The following is an 18,471-nucleotide window of genomic DNA, read 5'->3' as shown; positions in this document are numbered from 1 at the left end:
TGCTGTGTTCATTCAGCTCTACACCTTGTTATCTCAGATTCTCCAGCATCTGCAGTTCCTACTATCTCTAGCACAAGGTATTCTCAGATGCTGTGTTTTTCAGCTACTCTTGATGACAGACATTAAAGTTGCCTGCCTATAATACATGTTGTCCCCGTAACACCCTCATGGCTTCCTCCTGCCTTGTGGCTTTAAGTTTAATGGACAATTGAAAATTATTCAGGGGACTGACAAATTCTTCTAACTGTTTTAACTGTTCTAGTTCTTCTTATGAACCCAAATTCTGCGCATGTCAACACAAGTGGAGAAGGTATTGTTACTACATGCAGCATAAGTGTGTGTTAGCAGGAATGAACACTTAAAAGCCAAAAAGTAGTCCCTGAAAATCAAAAAGTAGTTCCTTGAGAAAATATCAAGAAGAGCCTTCTAAAAATGTATTTGGATCCTGCTCCACTATTGAAATTTATTTTTTCCATTCTTTGGAATGCTTTCATTTATTTGTTAATAAATGATTGGAGATGTTGGGAAAGCCATTGGACTTAGTGAGATATCTGTAGGCAAGAGGTCATGTAATAAAACTATAGGGTCTGCTTTCAGATTGCCAATCTCAGTTGATGCACATAATACTGGCCTGCAATTCTCTGTCATTATCTTCAAACATGGATTTCTTGTGGGAGCTTGGGATGGATACAATTACTCTGTCATTCTAAAAATTATAATTCAAATGCAGATTTGCTCTATAAGGTCCTGATCCCTAGTCCAAACCATAATGGTCAATGCAATGTCTCAAAAGGTTAAGCATTGCACAGTCACAGTGGATTAATGTCATAGATAGGTCTTACTGCCTGGGTTGACATTACTGATGCTGATGTGTAAGAATTCCAAATCAATAACCATGATTAGACAGCCATAATGACAAATAAGAGCTCCTTTGGTCAGGAGTGACATCCTGAATATCAACTCATTTTTTTCCTTTGATGGTGATTATAAAACCATTTATAATATATAGGTCATCTTCACAGTTGAGACTCTCATGTTCAATAAATTTATGCTCAAAATGATACAGTTCACTGAAGCACAGACAAACCACATAAAGGATTAACAAAAACAATTGATTGGCTTGGGATGGAATTTGCAAAAGAAGTTGTTCACCTAGTCCTACAATTGTGGGAAAACTGAAAAGACTGGACACTAATGACATAAGAATATAGCACTAGGAGTAACAGAACCTGTACAAGAAAATGCACATCTTTCAATTACGTGTACTCATGGAAAATGATCAGAAAATGTTCTCTCATTAGAAGCTTTTTACTGAAGGAGGCATAACTGTTCAATTTATAACCAAAAAAAAGTCAGTTATTACTAAAATGCTCTGCTTATTTATGATGTTGAACATATAGTTGTTTTAAATATGCTAAGAAAATTATTGCAGGGAAGTGAAAAATACTTCTGTATGCACGATACCAGATGCATTGTATGCACTTTTATGCACTGCAGCTCACATATTGTGTGCACTTTATTTTTATGCATATTGCATGCAATTTGTCACAATACATACTGCATGCACTTTCATGCAACATGTAGCTGTGTAGAGTGATCTTCTTTGGGGAATGTGATACGGAACAACAGTGTACCACAATTGGTATGTTTTAGAAATTTGTAGATACAAAGAGACTGGGCATAAACATGAACATGAATTAATTTTAAAAAGTTGAGAAAGTTGATAAGATGGTTTATAAAGCATATGGATTACCTTTGGGCACAAATAGATCTATGGAATATAAAAGCTAATGGAATGTGTGAGAACTTTATAAAGCATTGGTTAGGCCTGGAATATTGTAGACATTTCTGGACATCTGGAAAAATATAAAGACATTGGTAAAGGTATGGAGGAGGATTATCAGGTGAGTGAGTAACCTTAGTTATGAGGAAAAATTGGAAAACGAATACTTGATTAACATAAAAGAAAAGACCTTATAAAGGCAGAATATGAAGAGTGTCTCACGTTAGTTATGAACCCTCCCCACCCAACCCAGCATCTGATCTTCTACTGGGAAGTGCAAAGATGGAACACAGAAGGAAATAATTAATAAGAACACTCATAAATGATCTTGAATTGTAATTAGTACCTCACAGTAATGCATGTTAACTTCTCCTTCAGTTACACAGTCATCAATCCTAATGTGTTGAATTATTCCAGTTATCTTTTTGCACTGCTGTGACTTGTACTTGCCTGAAAGTAAAAAAAAATGTTCATGTCATAGTATATATTACACAGATAGCGTCATATAACAGTTTATTTATGTGCTGTGGGGTGGAAATTTGAGGAATCCTGCTATATCAATGGAAAACATCACTTCGCAGTACTCCAGTATGCCCTCATGGGAAGTAAATGACCATGAATCAAGTATTTGTTGCAGGACCATAATTACGCTCCATACCTTCCAATAGGGAGACAGTTGCTGCTGAAGCAAAGACTGGAGTTGCACATAGGGATTATGCAGATTTCCCAACGCAGCTGACTCCGCGAGCGTTTCCTAAGAAATTGAAACCTGGATTTTGCAGCCCTGCAAAATAATCCCTGTCTCAAATGGTCCTGAGTTACTTACTTGAATGGTTAGCTGGGAAACATTGGACAAATTAAAAACTGCTCCACCTCTTAGTTAGCTATAAAACTGAGCTGCCTGATCACATCCGTGATGCTCCCCCATGGGCACTCAAATACACACTCTCAACCTCACCAAGCCCAACACACCTCCTAACCTGACAAACGATAAAAGGCCTAGAACCTCCCGGACGGCACCCCACCCAGACTCCTGCCACAGACCAGACAACACGCTGACCACCCCCCTCCCCAGCCTATCATGAAGCCAAATCACAAGTGCCCAGTACAATAGTGACGAGGAAGAATGGAGTACTCTCAAAACATTGCCCTGGTGAATCACAGATCCAGGCTCAAGAGGCAGAACAGCACAAAATATCTTAAATGCATCTCAGGCAAGCATGTTTTCGTTGTGGAAAGGCAACCAATCCACTTGGGATTGAATAAGCTGGTCTATAAGGCTTTTTGCGGCATTGACAAAGTCTCTCAAACATACTCAGACCAGCTTTTGGTTGATAAGAGTTTGAAAGGGACCTAATCTGAAATGCTTGTGTAGAAAACTTGTGTAAGTCAGGAACACTCCTAGACACTTCCACTCAATGCTGGAGGGTGGAGGATGTGCCCTCTCTCCATCATGGTGTGCACTGGGCAAAATGCCAGCAGAATTAGTTCTGTCCCAAAGCCTCTACCAGTTAACCTGCACATGAAAATACATTGGTAGTCCTCTTGTTATGCCCAATCTCACTCTCTAGTTTGCTGTCCCACACTCTTCAATGAGATAACTTGATATTAAAAGTATTCATTGACCCTGCTTCAACAATAGTTTGGAGCAGTTAATTGTATATTCTCCGGCACCTCCTCCATAAATTCTAATCTCCTCTTCAATTTACTTTATGATTACCTTTACTCCCACTGTTTTCCCATTGTGTGCTTTGAAGCAACATCAATCCAGCACCATTTGCTTTAATAGAATTCTTCATAATCTTGAAGACAACAATAAGGTCATCCTTGCACTCCCTCTATTTCAGTGTGTAAAGCTCTAACTTTATAATTCTCTTGTCACTGCATTAATCATTCATTATGTCATATTAACCATTCATTACTTAGTCCACACACAAACTGCATTGGCATTTTACTGCTGACTTGCACTGACTGCTACCTATTTTAAACAACTTAAAGTAACAGGGCAGCATGACGCATTGTGCAGTTACTCACAGGAGAAGCAACAGGAACTATCCACACGGACAATTTCACCCTGCATATCAAGAGAAGGAGGAAATAAGTGAATTAAGGTTCATGTTAACACTTTAAAAGAGTTTTGCTCTTTTACAACTTCCAAAATGTGGTCAGGTTAACTTCATTTTGACGATGTTCCCACTGCTGTTCATTTGCAATATATTCAAAAATTCTCTCTGCACACAAAAGAACAAACACATCACAAAAACAGTAAGCTGATGTCTTTAGGCACTGCACACTACTTATGCTAAATGTAAATGACTTCTAACCAAAAATTTAAGGTTCAAAGATCCTGACATTAGAATTCACTGCTGGAAGATACTGAGGCTGAAAACCCTTCAGGCCAATATCCCTGCATATAGACTGGCATAGGCCTCTTGCTGATTTCACTGGCATTTATAAGGGTCCCTGGAAGATTACCTTCCCTGGAGGGAATCATTGGGCAAATAGTGGGTGATTTTGGGTGCCTGACTACCCAATGAGGTTGGCAGTCCATGTGGATAATGTTCCTACTTGGACAGGGTGCTTAGTGCAATCATCCTGCAAGTCAAACATCCACAAACCACCACCCCTCCGCACCCGCCCCACCCCACACAGCGGCAGTGGGAAAGGGGCGTGTGTGCCTGCGTGTGTATGTATAAGTGTTCACTCTAAAGAAATGTTCTGCGGTCCAGTCTAAACTGCAAGGCTAGAGCCTATAGATGGCACCAAGGAACAGGCATTTCAGCTATGTCTCCACAAGATTGATATTGGAAGGATTCTCAACACCTACATGCCTGGAAGGAGTGGGAATAAATTATTTTATCAGCCCTGCAAGCACACTCAATGTAGACCTCAGCTGTTACATTCATCTCCTAAGCTATTTCCTGGCCCTTGTAACTGTTGTATAAAGTAATGGTTCTAAAAGGATTAATGTTGCAAACTGTTTTAAGTTCCAGCCAAACAGATGATTTCATACAGTCTTCAGTGAAGAGTTAAGCATCAAGCTCCTGATCCCTATGGGGTCAGCATCTCATCCCTGACTCTTGAAAGTCTCAGTCTAACAAAATTATGTAACTTGTAACTGTCGCTATCAAGAAATAAGCCACATCTTGTCATGAAGATTTGTTATTCACACTCACTTGTGGTCCATCTCTATTATTGCTAACTAAATGAGCCTTTAGACCTAATGTAGAAAGTAGGATTGGTGGCTTCTCTACTTCAACCATGAACAGTTACTGGCTGGTTCCACATCATTTACAACAGTGTCAGCCTCCCACCAGTTAGTGTGGAGAGGGATGGGATGCTATGAATGTCATTCCTGCTCCCTAAGTCATCAACTGTAAACACTTCAGAGCAGACACTGCACTCAGACTACCATATCGCCTTGGACACATTTCAGAGGTTTATCAATTTCATTTCAGTCAAAAGGAAGAAAAATATTTGTTTTGCTGGAGAGCCAATTCAATAAATGTTGGAGCATTATAGCTAATGTCTGGAAACTTTTCTTCACACAAAGTGCTGACAAAGTAGAATCAACTTTCAGATAGAATACTGCAGGTTAAATCCTTAGAGTCAAGGAATAAAAAGAGACTGTGGTTTTGTTCTTGGTGACTGATCATGATGGCAAAAGTGACCTTCTTCATTTATGCTTAGCTGGTGATCTTGTGAGCTACTAACAACACCACTGTGAAATAATTTTCAGCCTGAAAGATTGCTGTTCAATTTAACAGAAGTCTATCATTTAAAGTCAATGAGCACATTGACTCTTACCCCTCCAGCTTTACATTCTTCTTTGTCAAATGGAGTACACTGGACTGTTCGCTTCTCTGTGGAAATCTCTCCATTTTCATTTACTTTACATCTGTATGAGTCACAGTCATCTTGAATACTTTCATCTGCCTGTTACAACAAAATGTTCTTTTTACGTACATGCTTATTTCAAATCTACTATTAAAACTGCTAAGACTTCATTTTTGAAATAATTTTATTGAACATAAAACATCTGTTAGGCCACAGCTACAGTATTGGGTGCAGTTCTGGAATCCACATTATTGAAGGGATGTGATTGCACGGGGGGGTGGGAGTTGCAGAGGAGACTCACCAGAGTGTTACTACACTTGGAGAGTTTTAGTTATGAAGGGAGATTGGATAAACTGGGTTGTTTTCCTTGGAGCAGATGAGAATGAGCAGGGACATGCTTGAAATGTATAAAATTATGAGGAGGGTGGACAGCATAGATGGGAAGAAAATGTTCCCTTTGACTGAGGGACCAATGATCGAAGGCATAGATTTAAGGTAAGGGGCAGAAGGGATGAGCGGAAAACATTTCAACAAGAGGGTGATGGGAATCTGAAACTCAATGCCTGAAGTGGTAGAGGCAGAAACCCTCATAACATTTAAGAAGTATTTAGATATACACTTCTGATGCCTAGACATACAAGGCTAGGGGCTAAGTTCTGGAGAATGGGGTTAGAATAATTAGGTGATTGTTTTGACCAGCACTTACTTGATGGGCCAAAAAGCCTTTTTTGCACTATAAATCTCTATGAGCCGAATCAGTGAATGTTAATGCATTTTGTCTTCCTGTTTTCAATGACCTAAAGTCATTCTGGTAGAAAGATGGGAGAAGAGAAAATAAAAGATAGAAAATGAGGAAGAGCGAAGTGAAATTTTATAATTAGATAGGCTTTCAAGATGTTGCAAAGTGTTGACAAGTAAGTATTTTATGAAGTATAGTCATAGTAGTAACTGAGGAAATGTAGCGACCAAAGCACAACACAGACCCACAACGAGCAATGAGATACATGACCAGAAAGTTTAGATTTAGTGATGTTGGTTATGCAACAAGTACTAGCCAGGACATCAGATGAATATTCCACTCCTTAAATTATGTCACAGGATTCTTTTACATCCACATGAGAAGTGATCCAAGAGGGATGTTAATCTATGAGTGAAAAATTGGATTAACATCATGTCTGAAAGACAGTATCTCAGCCAGGCCATTATTCCCCAGGTTTTGCACTTAATTATAAACTTGGATATGGGCTCAAATCTCCATCATTAGGCTTAAACTCATAATCTTCTGATTCATCCCCAAATGCGCTATTAAAGAGTCAAAAAACTGTGCCTGGGACAGAGTTGGCTGTATTCAGTATCTAAATAATTTCAACAGGTTCTGACCTTTAACATGACCACCGTCCCATTTGCCAGATGGATAATGCACCTTGTGGCCTGGCATATTCCACAACAAGAACCTTTTTCTTTCTTCGTTGTGTATCCCTGCAACAAACAGCAAAGCAGGCTCTGAACAAATATCTCAGACAATTCTTTATTGGCAATGTAGCATGTCCTACTTATCAATATTACTAAATGAAAGCAGTGGCATTTTTACATTAATTATCATGTTTAATATTATTCCTTATGTTTATTTTTATTCACACATGGCTCATGGACATCGCAGACTGGGCCAGCATTCATTGCCCATCCCTATTTTGCCCTTGAGAAGGTGGTGGAGAGCTGCCTTCTTGAACCACTGCAGTCTGTGTGCTGTACGTAGACCCACAATGTTGTTAGGGAGGGAATTCCAGGATTTTGTCTCAGTTTAGTTGAAACAACATTGCAGTAAAGTGAAGGGACAAATCTTTTAAAATAATGAAATGCTGACATGAAAATGGAAAAGCACTTAATCTTTAAGGCAACATAGTCTCTATATTTTTCTCTGTTCAAAAATAACAAGTGAAATGTCCAATTTCCATTGCTTATTAGGATATGTTAAACAGCTGGATAGTTTTCAAAACTATCCTTGCTGAAAGTGTGATTGTGTCGGTGTGAGTCAAACTAAAACAGCTAATCATAAAACATCCATGCTAATGATCTTTTAACAATTCACCATTTTAATCAAGAAATAAACATTATTTGAGGTGTGAATTGAGCACATTTTTTTCTGAATTCCTACATACTCCTTTTGCTCAAAGCACTGGGCATGGAGTGTTGTTATAATAGGAGTTCCTATAGTCTTTTCATTGTATTAACTCAGTTATATCAGCTTAGTTTCTGATATAACAAAGTCCTCATCATGTTGTCGTGAGTGAAATTGAAAGGAATTAAGTAAAACCTGTGAGAAAGATTCGTCAGGAGTTTTGCCATGTAACCATGGTGAAGAATTTAAATATTTTTCAGACTTTTGGAATGTGTTTCAGTGAAATCTAACCTCCTATAAAATTATGCAAACCTATTTGAAGTCACTCTTTCAACAAGGGCAAAGCTTCAGTTTTCTTTTAACACAATGGTTTGTCTCCCACTCACCTCGCCGTACCTCAAGATCTAATTTATAGAACATATGATTGAAGAGGACTGTGTTAAACAGACCAGTTGCTTTTAATTTGTTTTCAAGAGGTTATCTGTTGATAGATATCATACCCAAAGTGACAATTCTGAGCTTTTTTACTTCCTTATTGATAATGATCTAACCAATTGTGAAAGTTAGAAAATTAATAAACAGCCCAACAAGTGGGAATTAAGCTTGAAGGAAAATATTCACTCTATAGAGCAACTTCTTCTTCAACATGCGATGTTTTGTAAATCAGGATTCATTAAACCATACTCAAGGATCACTGCATTCTCCTTGATACACAGTTTAAATGTTTGTGCCATTAATTTGGATATTGCACAAAATGCGTCTTTTTTTTAAATCAGCTATCACAGAGGTGTGAAAGTGAATGAAACAGGCATCCATGTTCCCTGCATTGAGGAGGAAGGCTGACTTATCATTATTTGGCCGTCTTTTAAACAACCTAACATTTTGAACCATCATAAATTGCATCAACTCGGCCCATAAGGTGAATCAATCTTATAAATACACAAAATCATGTTTTGGTATGTACTCAGCAGATAGATTGATTCCATTTTCAGCCATACTATGCTTTGCCTGCATTAATAGTGAGGCTCACTTTTCTCACCACAAATGCATGTTTAAATCACCTTATAAGTGGCCATAATGGATTAAGCAAGCAATATGGGCTGTGTTGCGAACGTGTTCAGTAGTTTAAGACTGGCCCACTCTTTGAGGTTGAAACAGATGACATTTCAGATGGTAATCACTCACACCCAAGTCAGGGTTTCACATCAATACCCGATATTTTTTGGAGTAATTTTGAGTGTTGGTTTCCGCATCCTCACAACCATGGGTCTAGGCCACGCACAAATGTTTCTGCAGTTAAGTACTATCATGACAATGAAAATGAACAACTGAACAGGCATCTTACATCAGGGCAATTTCTGCAACGTTTGGTGACACACTGAAGTGAGTGTGTATTTGTCAATCTATCTGCTTCTTCTGAGCAACGGCACTCAGTGCAGTCATCTATCTTCAAAGTGTCTCCGGCCTAAGGAAAAACAAAACAGGAGTTAATTCACTTCCAACATTCAGTGAATATCCCATAAACTATTGAGATGTAGATGCACATTACCCTGGCAGTTTAAGGTGCATCACTGATTTTGCTTCCAATCCTAATTACTTAACGAATAGTTTTGTAAGTCAGCTGCAGGTTTCCACAATCTTTGTAGTTGGTCTATTGTTGGTAACACCTTTTGTAACCAATTTGGCTGCTCAAGTGTTGGGAGCTTGAATAGAAACTTACAATAAAATGTTGTAAAATGCCCAAGGAGAGTGGAACATGGTACAGATTTACCAGGTGGAAAATTAGCTGTAAATTATTTTTAAACTTGCAGTGATAAAATCAGAATAGTTAATTATTCAATATGAATGTCTTCCTGCATTTCTAACCATAAATAATGTGCTGACTCAAAGTCGCTGTCAGCAGAAAAACTGATCAAAGGCAAACCATCACTGATCAGAATGTAAAATGAACACTCCTGGAGATTCCAAGGACACAGTTAACTTCTGATTATGATTGTTAATGGCAAAAATCTTTAATATTGTGGTTTTTTTTGTTATTTTCTGAACACCTTGATTAAGTCAATTACTGCTAGTTTAAATACTCCAAAGTATCCGTGATTCTTAAGATAAGGAATGGGAAACTAGAAATTAAATGGATGATATTAGTAGGTCTTTCTTTTCACGCAGAAAAAAACCTTTGTTAATCAAGCAGATAGGTCAATGTCATTAGAGCCAATAGAGGATTTGTACTCTCACATTTGCAAGCAACACTATAAATGATGAAAACTATGGCAGATGTGAATGAAGCATGTTCCCACTATAAAGAGAGAGAGTTTGAAAAAATAAACATTTCTATCTACTTTAAAAGATTCCAGACACTGGTGAATGCAGTGGACAGTTTATCATTCTGACTGCCACAGTATATTCAGCTCTGTTTGGATTCTGAATGATTGCTTTATCCGTAGCTCCCACAAGATGGAGCTAGCAGCAACCGGGAAGTTATTCCAGAAAATCCGGCTCCTTCGTATCTAGTCTTGTCAAGATGTGGGTGGAATTTTAGATGTTAAATGGTATCTACTGCACACTTTTCTGGTGCAATCTGTGCAGATGTCATTTACATGAGGCTGTTATTGTGCACATGGGTAGCGTCCATTAAAACAGACAGACTGTGACATTAATTAATGTATATACCCGTTTTGATGCCAGTGTTATCAATTTGGAGCTCAGCATTGCAACTAATGCTGGTCCTGCAGTACATGTTCAACAAAACACAACAAAAAGTGCTTTCTAAAAAGATTATCAACTGCTTCCATGTTATTGATCCCTGGCTACTGCTGCAATTAGTGTTTTCCTGAGTTGTTTAAGGTCATTGAAGTTTTATTTAAAACTGTTTGTCTATGGGATGTGGGAGTCCCTTGTTAAGCCACCATTTATTACTCATTTCTAATTGAGTGGATGGTGATAAGCCATTGTCTTAAACCACTGCAGACATTGGTGAGTAGGTATGTCCACAGTGCCATAGGATAGTTGGTAGGTGCTGAAGGACTATGTACTGAGTTCAAGGATCCTGCACAAACCACTTGCTGCCACATATGGGTGACCTACTATCAGAACGCAGATCATCAGTTGTTTAGCCCATAAATACTGATTAACATAATTCATTAGAACATGAAGTCATCATTCTAAACTTCAATTCTGTTTCTCTCGTCAGAGATTCTATCCTACTTGCAGATATTTTCTATATGTACAAATCTTGTATAAATTCCTCAGACAAGAGGCTTATGGGGAAGGCAGTTTCGTTCTTTATGCTCTCTCTTTTTAAACTGATTTTACCATGGTCAGTGCTCCTTTCCAGTTTGCTCTCTTGATGTTTCTGTAAACATGTCCCCCTACAAAATGTTCTCCTTGCCAGCTTTGCTGCTTTAAAATTCATTTACAGAATTTTCTATTTAAATTATCCTATTTTCAGCATGTCAAACCCGTAGACTTTTTTTTTATCTCCTTCCTTTACTCCTACAATGCTTTTAAAACACAGGCATGATACCCAGAAGTGAACCCAACAAACTTCTGCTTCCTGAACTAAGCCTTCTTCTCCTAGACCGCTAGATGGCGCTCTGCACTACAGAGCAGCCTCAATTAAAGTACTCGTTTCATAACATACTACTGTCAAATGTAATAAACCTTTCAAACCATCCATCGTCTTACCCCAACGCTGGTTCCATTCAGTACGCAAACGTTTCCTGGAACTACAAAATACATGTCGATTAATATTATTTGTACTGTTAAAGGCTAAAATAAAATCTGAATGTCCCATTATGTTTATACACTTCTGTAAGTTATAAAGCATGATTTGGCACTTGTTGTCCAATTCAAACATTAAACACCTCCGTGAAAATAACAAATTTCACACAACTTGTTTTGATTTATAACTTTATGCCTCTTATGATTGTTCTTTTTTCTACAATACTGATGTAGGAACATAGGACTTAGGACCAGAAATAGGCCAATTGGATCTTCAACCTGCTTCACCATTTAATAAGATCATGTCTGATTGGATTGTGGTCTCAGCTCCACTCCAGTTTTGAATCTCAGTTGTTGTGTGTCTACAGTCCATCTTTGATTTGATTTGATTTATTATCGTCACATGTACCTAGATACAATGGAAAGTTTTGTTTTGTGCGCAGTACTGGCAGATCATAGCATACAAAGTGCATTAGGGTAATAGAACAATGCGAGGAATACAATGTTACAGCTGCAGAGAAGGTGCACAAACAGCAAGGTCAACATTAAATGTGAAACTTGAGAAGTCCATTCAGAAGTCTAATATCAGCAGGGAAGAAGCTGTTCTTGAATCTGTTGGTGTGTGTGTTTAAGCGTTTGTATCTTCTACCCAACAGAAGAGGTTGGAAGAGATCATCTATCTCAGTATTAAGTATCATATCACAAGCACAGGTCTCAAACCCAAGGGCAGAATTTCCAACTGGTGAAAGTAGTGATGCAGTGGTATGAATGAGAGCTTCACGGAGGTTCAGTTCATTTGATGGAGTAACTCGCTAATTGTCTTGCCAGGAATGCAATGTCCAGTTAGTCCATCAGAACAGGAATGAATGTGCTAACCCTCAAATAAGTGAGCACTTACAGATGGCAGCTATATTTTTCATTGCCTCATTACAATTCATGAAACAGGCACTTATGGACAATTAGGCGTGAATGAAGGAGACAAAAGGTATGTTTACTTGTACGGGAGCTGGCTGTCATTTTTGCCCATTCAAATCCAGGCACAGCTATTGGAAGTGTTTTGAGAGTAACCAGCTTCACAGCCTTCACAATACTTCACAGTATTACTATGTCCTCGACTCTGGCCAATAGATAACATTGACAATTGACATGCTTTGTCACTGGCTGGGAAGGTAACCAAAATAAAACACTTATGACTTCAGTTCCTTCCATTGTTACCACTTCAGAGACCAGAAACACAAGTGAAACTGCAGCTGCAACAAAACCAGTTAGGGATGAGCAGTTTACCCATCAATCATCATCGTTGTCACTTTCCCTGTGGGAAAACAAGAAATAATACAGAACTTTCTCCAAAGTCTAAGGCATGGATGGAAGCCAAATGGCTCAAGGCCTCTAAACATAATGACATGGTCTTTGTGAATCACAGGGGTTTATGTCATCATGATCAATGACCAGCCAAAATGGGTCAGCCCACTCCCAGGCAGGGATTATTATCTTCAAGACATCTTCTGTACATAAGCTAGTTGAAGGAGGACCACATATTCTTCATATCACTTGTGGGAAACTGAAAATTGACTTTACCAATCATTAACCTATAATGTCTCAGCATCAACCGTTAATACAGATGCTGCATCCTAATAGGGTGATCCTCGATAAAGTAGCATGGTTAACTTCTTCAAAAGATTCTCGCAGCTTTCATAATAACCAAAAGACATCTAATATAAAGGAGTTAGCACTAAGACCTGTTCTTCATAACATTTTTGATTATATAGAAAAGGTACTTAGTGTGACAACCATTCTGTTGCACATCAGGGCCCAATTGCAGCCTGGAATTCTTAACTGGTCGTAGTTCAAAGAGGTGCAGCTTGTGATTTCCATCGATTTATTTTAATTGGCAGGAAAAATATAAATTGTGCTTTCATTACTTCTTGCAATAAGCATTTTGGACTGTTGTACCATGTTAAAGGTGCTGTACAAATGGAAATTGCTGTTGTTATGGCTCACACTGGGAACGAAGCAACACACTGTATGGTGTGTTTTTATGAAGGCTGAGCATGGTTAAAATTCCAAGAGAGGATAATGAGCTACTATTTGTAAAAACTTACCACATTGGCACATTGGACAACAATTTATGACTCTGTTACACTTCAGCTCATAGCCAAGAGGACATGTGGGTACATCAATGTGGGTACACGACTTGTTTTTTTCATGCACAATTACTTCCCCGTTGAGCTCCAAGCATTCCAGTGTGATACATGGATTGTCTGGGGATGGCCATTGTTCACCAGCCTACAAAATAACAGCAATTAGTTACACTTCAGCAACACATGATGCCAGCTGAAAGCAGATTTATCTCTGATGGTTAAGGTTTGAATTTGCACGCTTGACCTTCCCATCCCTTATCAATAATCAATTTGATCGTGTCATAATCAGCTAATTATCTTTGTTTCTGTTTTTATTTTTCTCATAAATTTTGATCATTTGATCATTGTATGTGAAAAGTGGAACCTGGTTCAATTAATTAGAACTATCAGACACAGGAGCAGAAGTAAGCCATTCAGCCCATTGAAATTCATTCACCATTCAGTAAGACCATGGCTGATCTGATAATCCTTAACTCCACTTTCTTGCCCTTTCCCCATAAACCTAGATTTCCTTACTGATTAAAAATCTGTCCACCTCAGCCTTGGATATGCTAAATGCTCAGCCTCAACAGCCCTCTGTAGCAATGAATTCCGCAGATTCACTACCCGTTGAGAGAAGAAATTCCTCCTCATTCCTGTCCTAACTGGGAGATGTGAGATTATGCTCTGTGGTCCTAGGATCTCCCACAAGGGAGAGCAACTGCTCCACATCTACCCTGTAAAGCTCACTAAGTCTCTTACATGTTTCAATGACATCACCTCTGATTCTTGTAAACTCTGATGTGTACAGGCCCAACCTACTCAACCCTCCCCACATAAGACAATCCCTCTCTAATCGTCTAAACTTCAGTTTTCCTGCTCCTCTGATGCTGCTTGGCCTGCTGTGTTCATCCAGCTCTACACCTTGCACTCTCTAATCGGGATCAGTCTAGTGAACTTTCTCTGGACTGCCTCCAATGTCAGTATTTCTTTCCGTAGATAAAGAGACCAAAACTGTTCACAGTATTTTCCAGGTGTGGTCTAACTAGTGCCTTATATCATTTTAGAAAGACTTCTCTATTTTTATATTCCATTCCATTTTGAAATAAAGGACAACATTCCATTTGCTTTCACTATTACCTGCTGAAATTGAATGCTAGGTTCCTGTGATTTATGTACAAGGACTCCCAAGGATCTCTGTACTGCAACTTTCTTTAGTCTTTCTCCATTCAAATAATATGCAGCTCCTCTAAGCTCCTTGCCAAAGTGCATAACATCACATTTTCCCACATTACAAGCCCTCCACACCGTCTATCTTTCCATCTATTTTTGAATCATCTACAAACTTGTCTATAGTACCTCACTTCCCCCAGGCAAGTTATTAATATATATAGGAAAAACCTGCAGCATTGATCCCTGTGGAATTCCACTTGTTACAGTTTGCGATTCTGAAAATGCCTCCTTTATCCCAACTCTCTGTCTTCTATTAGTTAGCCAATCCTGTTTCCATACTCATATACTACTTCAACACCCTGGGCTCTTGTCTTATTAAGTAGTCTAACATCTGATACTTTACCACAGACCTTCTGGAAATTGAAATATATTATTTTCACTTCCTTTTTTATCTATCCTACTTGTAACATCATCAAAGAATTCTAATAAATTTGTCTGACATAATTTCCCCTGAATGAAGGTATGCTGACTCAGATTGATTACTTACGTATTTCTAAATGCTCTACTATTACATATTTAAATTATTAAAATTTAGGATTAAAACATTTTAACAACAGATGTTAAGCTAATTAGCCTATTGTTAAATGTTATGTGTCTCCCTATGTTTTTGAAGAAGGGTGTTAATTGGCAGTTATCCAATCCTCTGGCACTTTTCCAGAATTTGAGGATTCTTGAAATTTACTAGCATTGTATCCACTAACTTTGTAGCTATTTCCTTTAATATCCTAAGATATACCCTAACAGGCTCAAGTGACGTATTCGCTGTTAATTGCATTAGCTTCACGAGCATCTTTTCCTCTAGTCATAGTTACTTTATAAATTTGCTCTTCCCTTTTTCCTCTTAATTATTTAGAATCTTCAGAATGACATTAATGTCATTTACCCTGAAGCCTGATGCAAAGTCATTATTTTATTTCTCTCCCATTATTATTTCTCAACCTCATTCTCAAAGATGTTCACATTCACTTTGGATTCTCTCTTCCTTTATAGTTTTAAATGTGGTCTTGCTAACAGTCTTGGTACTGTTTAGTGGTTTACCCTCAAAGTTTACTTCCTCTTTCTTTATTTTTTTTAGTCACCTTTTGTTCATTTTTAAAATGTCCTCAGTCCTCCGGCTTTCCACGAATATTCACCACAGAATATTGTCTTTTCTTTCAAATTAATTCTACCCTTAACTTCCCTGGTGAACTACAGTTAGTTTATCATCTTCCTAGAAACTTTCTCTCTGACTGGGATGCATCTTTCCTCTGTGACATGAACCATTTTCTTAAATATCTGGCATTGTTCCTTACCTGGATTTTCTTGTAAACTCTTTTCTGATCACTCTAGCTACCTGTGCCCTCATTCATTTATAATTACCCTATTTACATTTATCACAGTTGTTTCTGACTCATGTTCCTCTGTCTCAAGCTGAATATAAATTCTACTATGGTACGCTCACGTTTTTCCAGGAAATCTTTCACCCTGAGTTCATTTGTTAAATCTGCCTCATAACAGATCACCAGATTCAAAATAACCTGAAAGCTGGTTAGATCTACAGCATATTGTTCTAAGAAACTGTACTTAATACATTCTACGAATTCTTCCTTGTGGCTACCTCTATCAATCTGACTACGCCAATTGAAGATTAAAGCGTCCCATGATGGTTTCTTTTACATACCATTATTATCTCCTGAGTAATTCTATGTCCCACTGTGTTGCTATTGTTAGAAGGGCTGTAGACCACTCCCATCAGTGTCTTCTTCATGTTGTTACTTCATACCCATATCTATATGGATTTTACATCTTCTGATTATTTCTAGCTATCCGACTTATTCCATCCAATACTAACAAAGCTACCCCAACCCTAATTAGTAGTGTTCTGACCTCTGAGTCAGATGTTGTAATGAAGTTTCAAATCAATGACTTAAAGTGAGTTAATGTAGATTAATGCTGCAATGTTGTTGAATGTCCATTGGAGTGAAATGTTAAACCATTTAATCATTGAACAAATTGAAAATTTGTTAGAAGCAACACTAAAAGTTCAGTTCTCTATGTTGCTTTAAAACAACTTAAGTAGCATTGTTATTGTCAACTTCCAAATCTGCTGCATCTATGTACATCATCTCATTTGCATTTAAATTGGACTTAGTTTCAGTCAGAATTACATAATGATCCAGATTGCATGGTTACGCTAAGTAAGGTATTCAATGCTTGCTAATATTACATTAAAATTGATGAAAACATTTGGCACATGTTCAGTTCAACACAGAAGTTTAGAAATCTCTGTCAATGATACCCTTCTCCTCCATACAGTTAGCTGTATGGATTGAATTCTCCTAAACATAACCCAATTAACTTGCCATGGAAAAAAAAATGATATGATTGCAAAGTACCATGGTTTCTTCAGCTGAAAAGATTGTAGCTACTCACTCGATGGACAATTTTTTGTGGATTTGCATCACCTCTGCTGAAAACATCTACTTCACAGACCGTACGCTTGCATTTTCCACAGCATGCCCCTTCTACATCTCTGTAGGTCTGCCCCTTTAGAAAGAAAGGATACTTTTAGTGATAAAATTCCAAGCTTTGAATCTGATTTGTGATAAACAGTGAAAACACAATTGTTTTGGCTCAAATACATTACTGCATTTCCTTCTGGGTGTCAACCTACATGTTCATTACAAAACTAAATACAGCTGTTAGCTTTAGCCTTGTGGTAAGCAGAGAGTACAAGGAGTAATTAAAATCAGGATAGTTTGTTTTATTCATTCATTTTGTGTAAGATTCATAGGAAAGCGCAATATTTGATGCCCATCCCTCGTTGCCTTTGAGGATGGTGATGCAGGTTCTCCTGCAATGCAGTTACAAAGAGCATTTTGACACAGTAACAGTGAATGCAATAATGAACCTAGTCAGGGTGATGTGTGGCTCGGAGGGGAACTTGCAGGTCGTGGCATTCCCATGTATTTACCAAAGCAGTTCTTCCAAGTGGTAAATGCAGTGGGTTTGGAAGGTGCTAGAAAAGGAGTCTTGGGAAATTGCTGCAGTGCATCTTGTATGTGGTGCATACTGCTACCACTGTGCACCAGTGATGAAGGGAATTTAGATAATGATGGACGATGTAAATTATGTAGGCTGCTTTCTCCTGAAGGGGGATGACCTTCTTGAGTGCTGTTATTCTGCACTCCTCTTGGCAAGTGGAGAGTATTCCGTCCCACTCTTGACTTATGCCGTTGTTGTTGAATAGAATTTGGGAGATTCACAACTGGGACATTCACCATAAAATTCCACCATATTCTGCCTTGTCTCGTAGCCAGAGGGTTTACATGCCTCATCTCATGAACTTTCAGCTCAATGATAACCCCAAGGAAGTTGCTGTGCAAGAGGCCCAAATTAAAAGGAGTACAGAAACTAGACAGCAATAGGCTGGGGGAGGTTATACGAGGTGGGGAGAGGTGAGATACTGAAGGAATTTGAAGACAAGGATTGCACTTTAAAGTCAAGGTACTGCCAGAAAATGGGACAAAGTAGGCCTGCGAGACCAGCAATGAGTCAGGTTTGGTGGTGACTTGAGATTATTATAGAGTTTTGGATTAGTGTGTGTTTGGCAGAAATAGTCAAGTCTAGCAGTAACATTGGTCTGCATGATGGGCCCTGTCCTAGACGAGCTAAGACAG

The 18,471-nt window shown here is 38.3% G+C and overlaps 1 protein-coding gene across 1 annotated transcript in view; it reads right to left on the bottom strand.

The window, feature by feature from the left end:
- vwf (von Willebrand factor) overlaps positions 1–18,471 on the bottom strand; it is a 103,685-nt gene that overhangs the window by 3,670 nt on the left and 81,544 nt on the right. The window contains exons 44-51 of the mRNA XM_048610454.1: positions 17,225–17,338; positions 13,562–13,745; positions 11,424–11,464; positions 9,085–9,204; positions 7,001–7,099; positions 5,591–5,719; positions 3,818–3,857; positions 2,130–2,233 (exon numbers count right to left, since the gene is read on the bottom strand). Of these exons, the coding sequence (XP_048466411.1) occupies positions 2,130–2,233; positions 3,818–3,857; positions 5,591–5,719; positions 7,001–7,099; positions 9,085–9,204; positions 11,424–11,464; positions 13,562–13,745; positions 17,225–17,338 (831 nt within the window). The remainder of the gene's footprint in view (positions 1–2,129; positions 2,234–3,817; positions 3,858–5,590; positions 5,720–7,000; positions 7,100–9,084; positions 9,205–11,423; positions 11,465–13,561; positions 13,746–17,224; positions 17,339–18,471) is intronic.

Source organism: Rhincodon typus, chromosome 22, assembly GCF_021869965.1.
Source record: "Rhincodon typus isolate 14 chromosome 22, sRhiTyp1.1, whole genome shotgun sequence".
Lineage (NCBI taxonomy): Eukaryota > Metazoa > Chordata > Chondrichthyes > Orectolobiformes > Rhincodontidae > Rhincodon > Rhincodon typus.
Note: the sequence above shows the minus strand (reverse complement) of the source record. Positions and strands in the feature narration are given on the sequence as shown.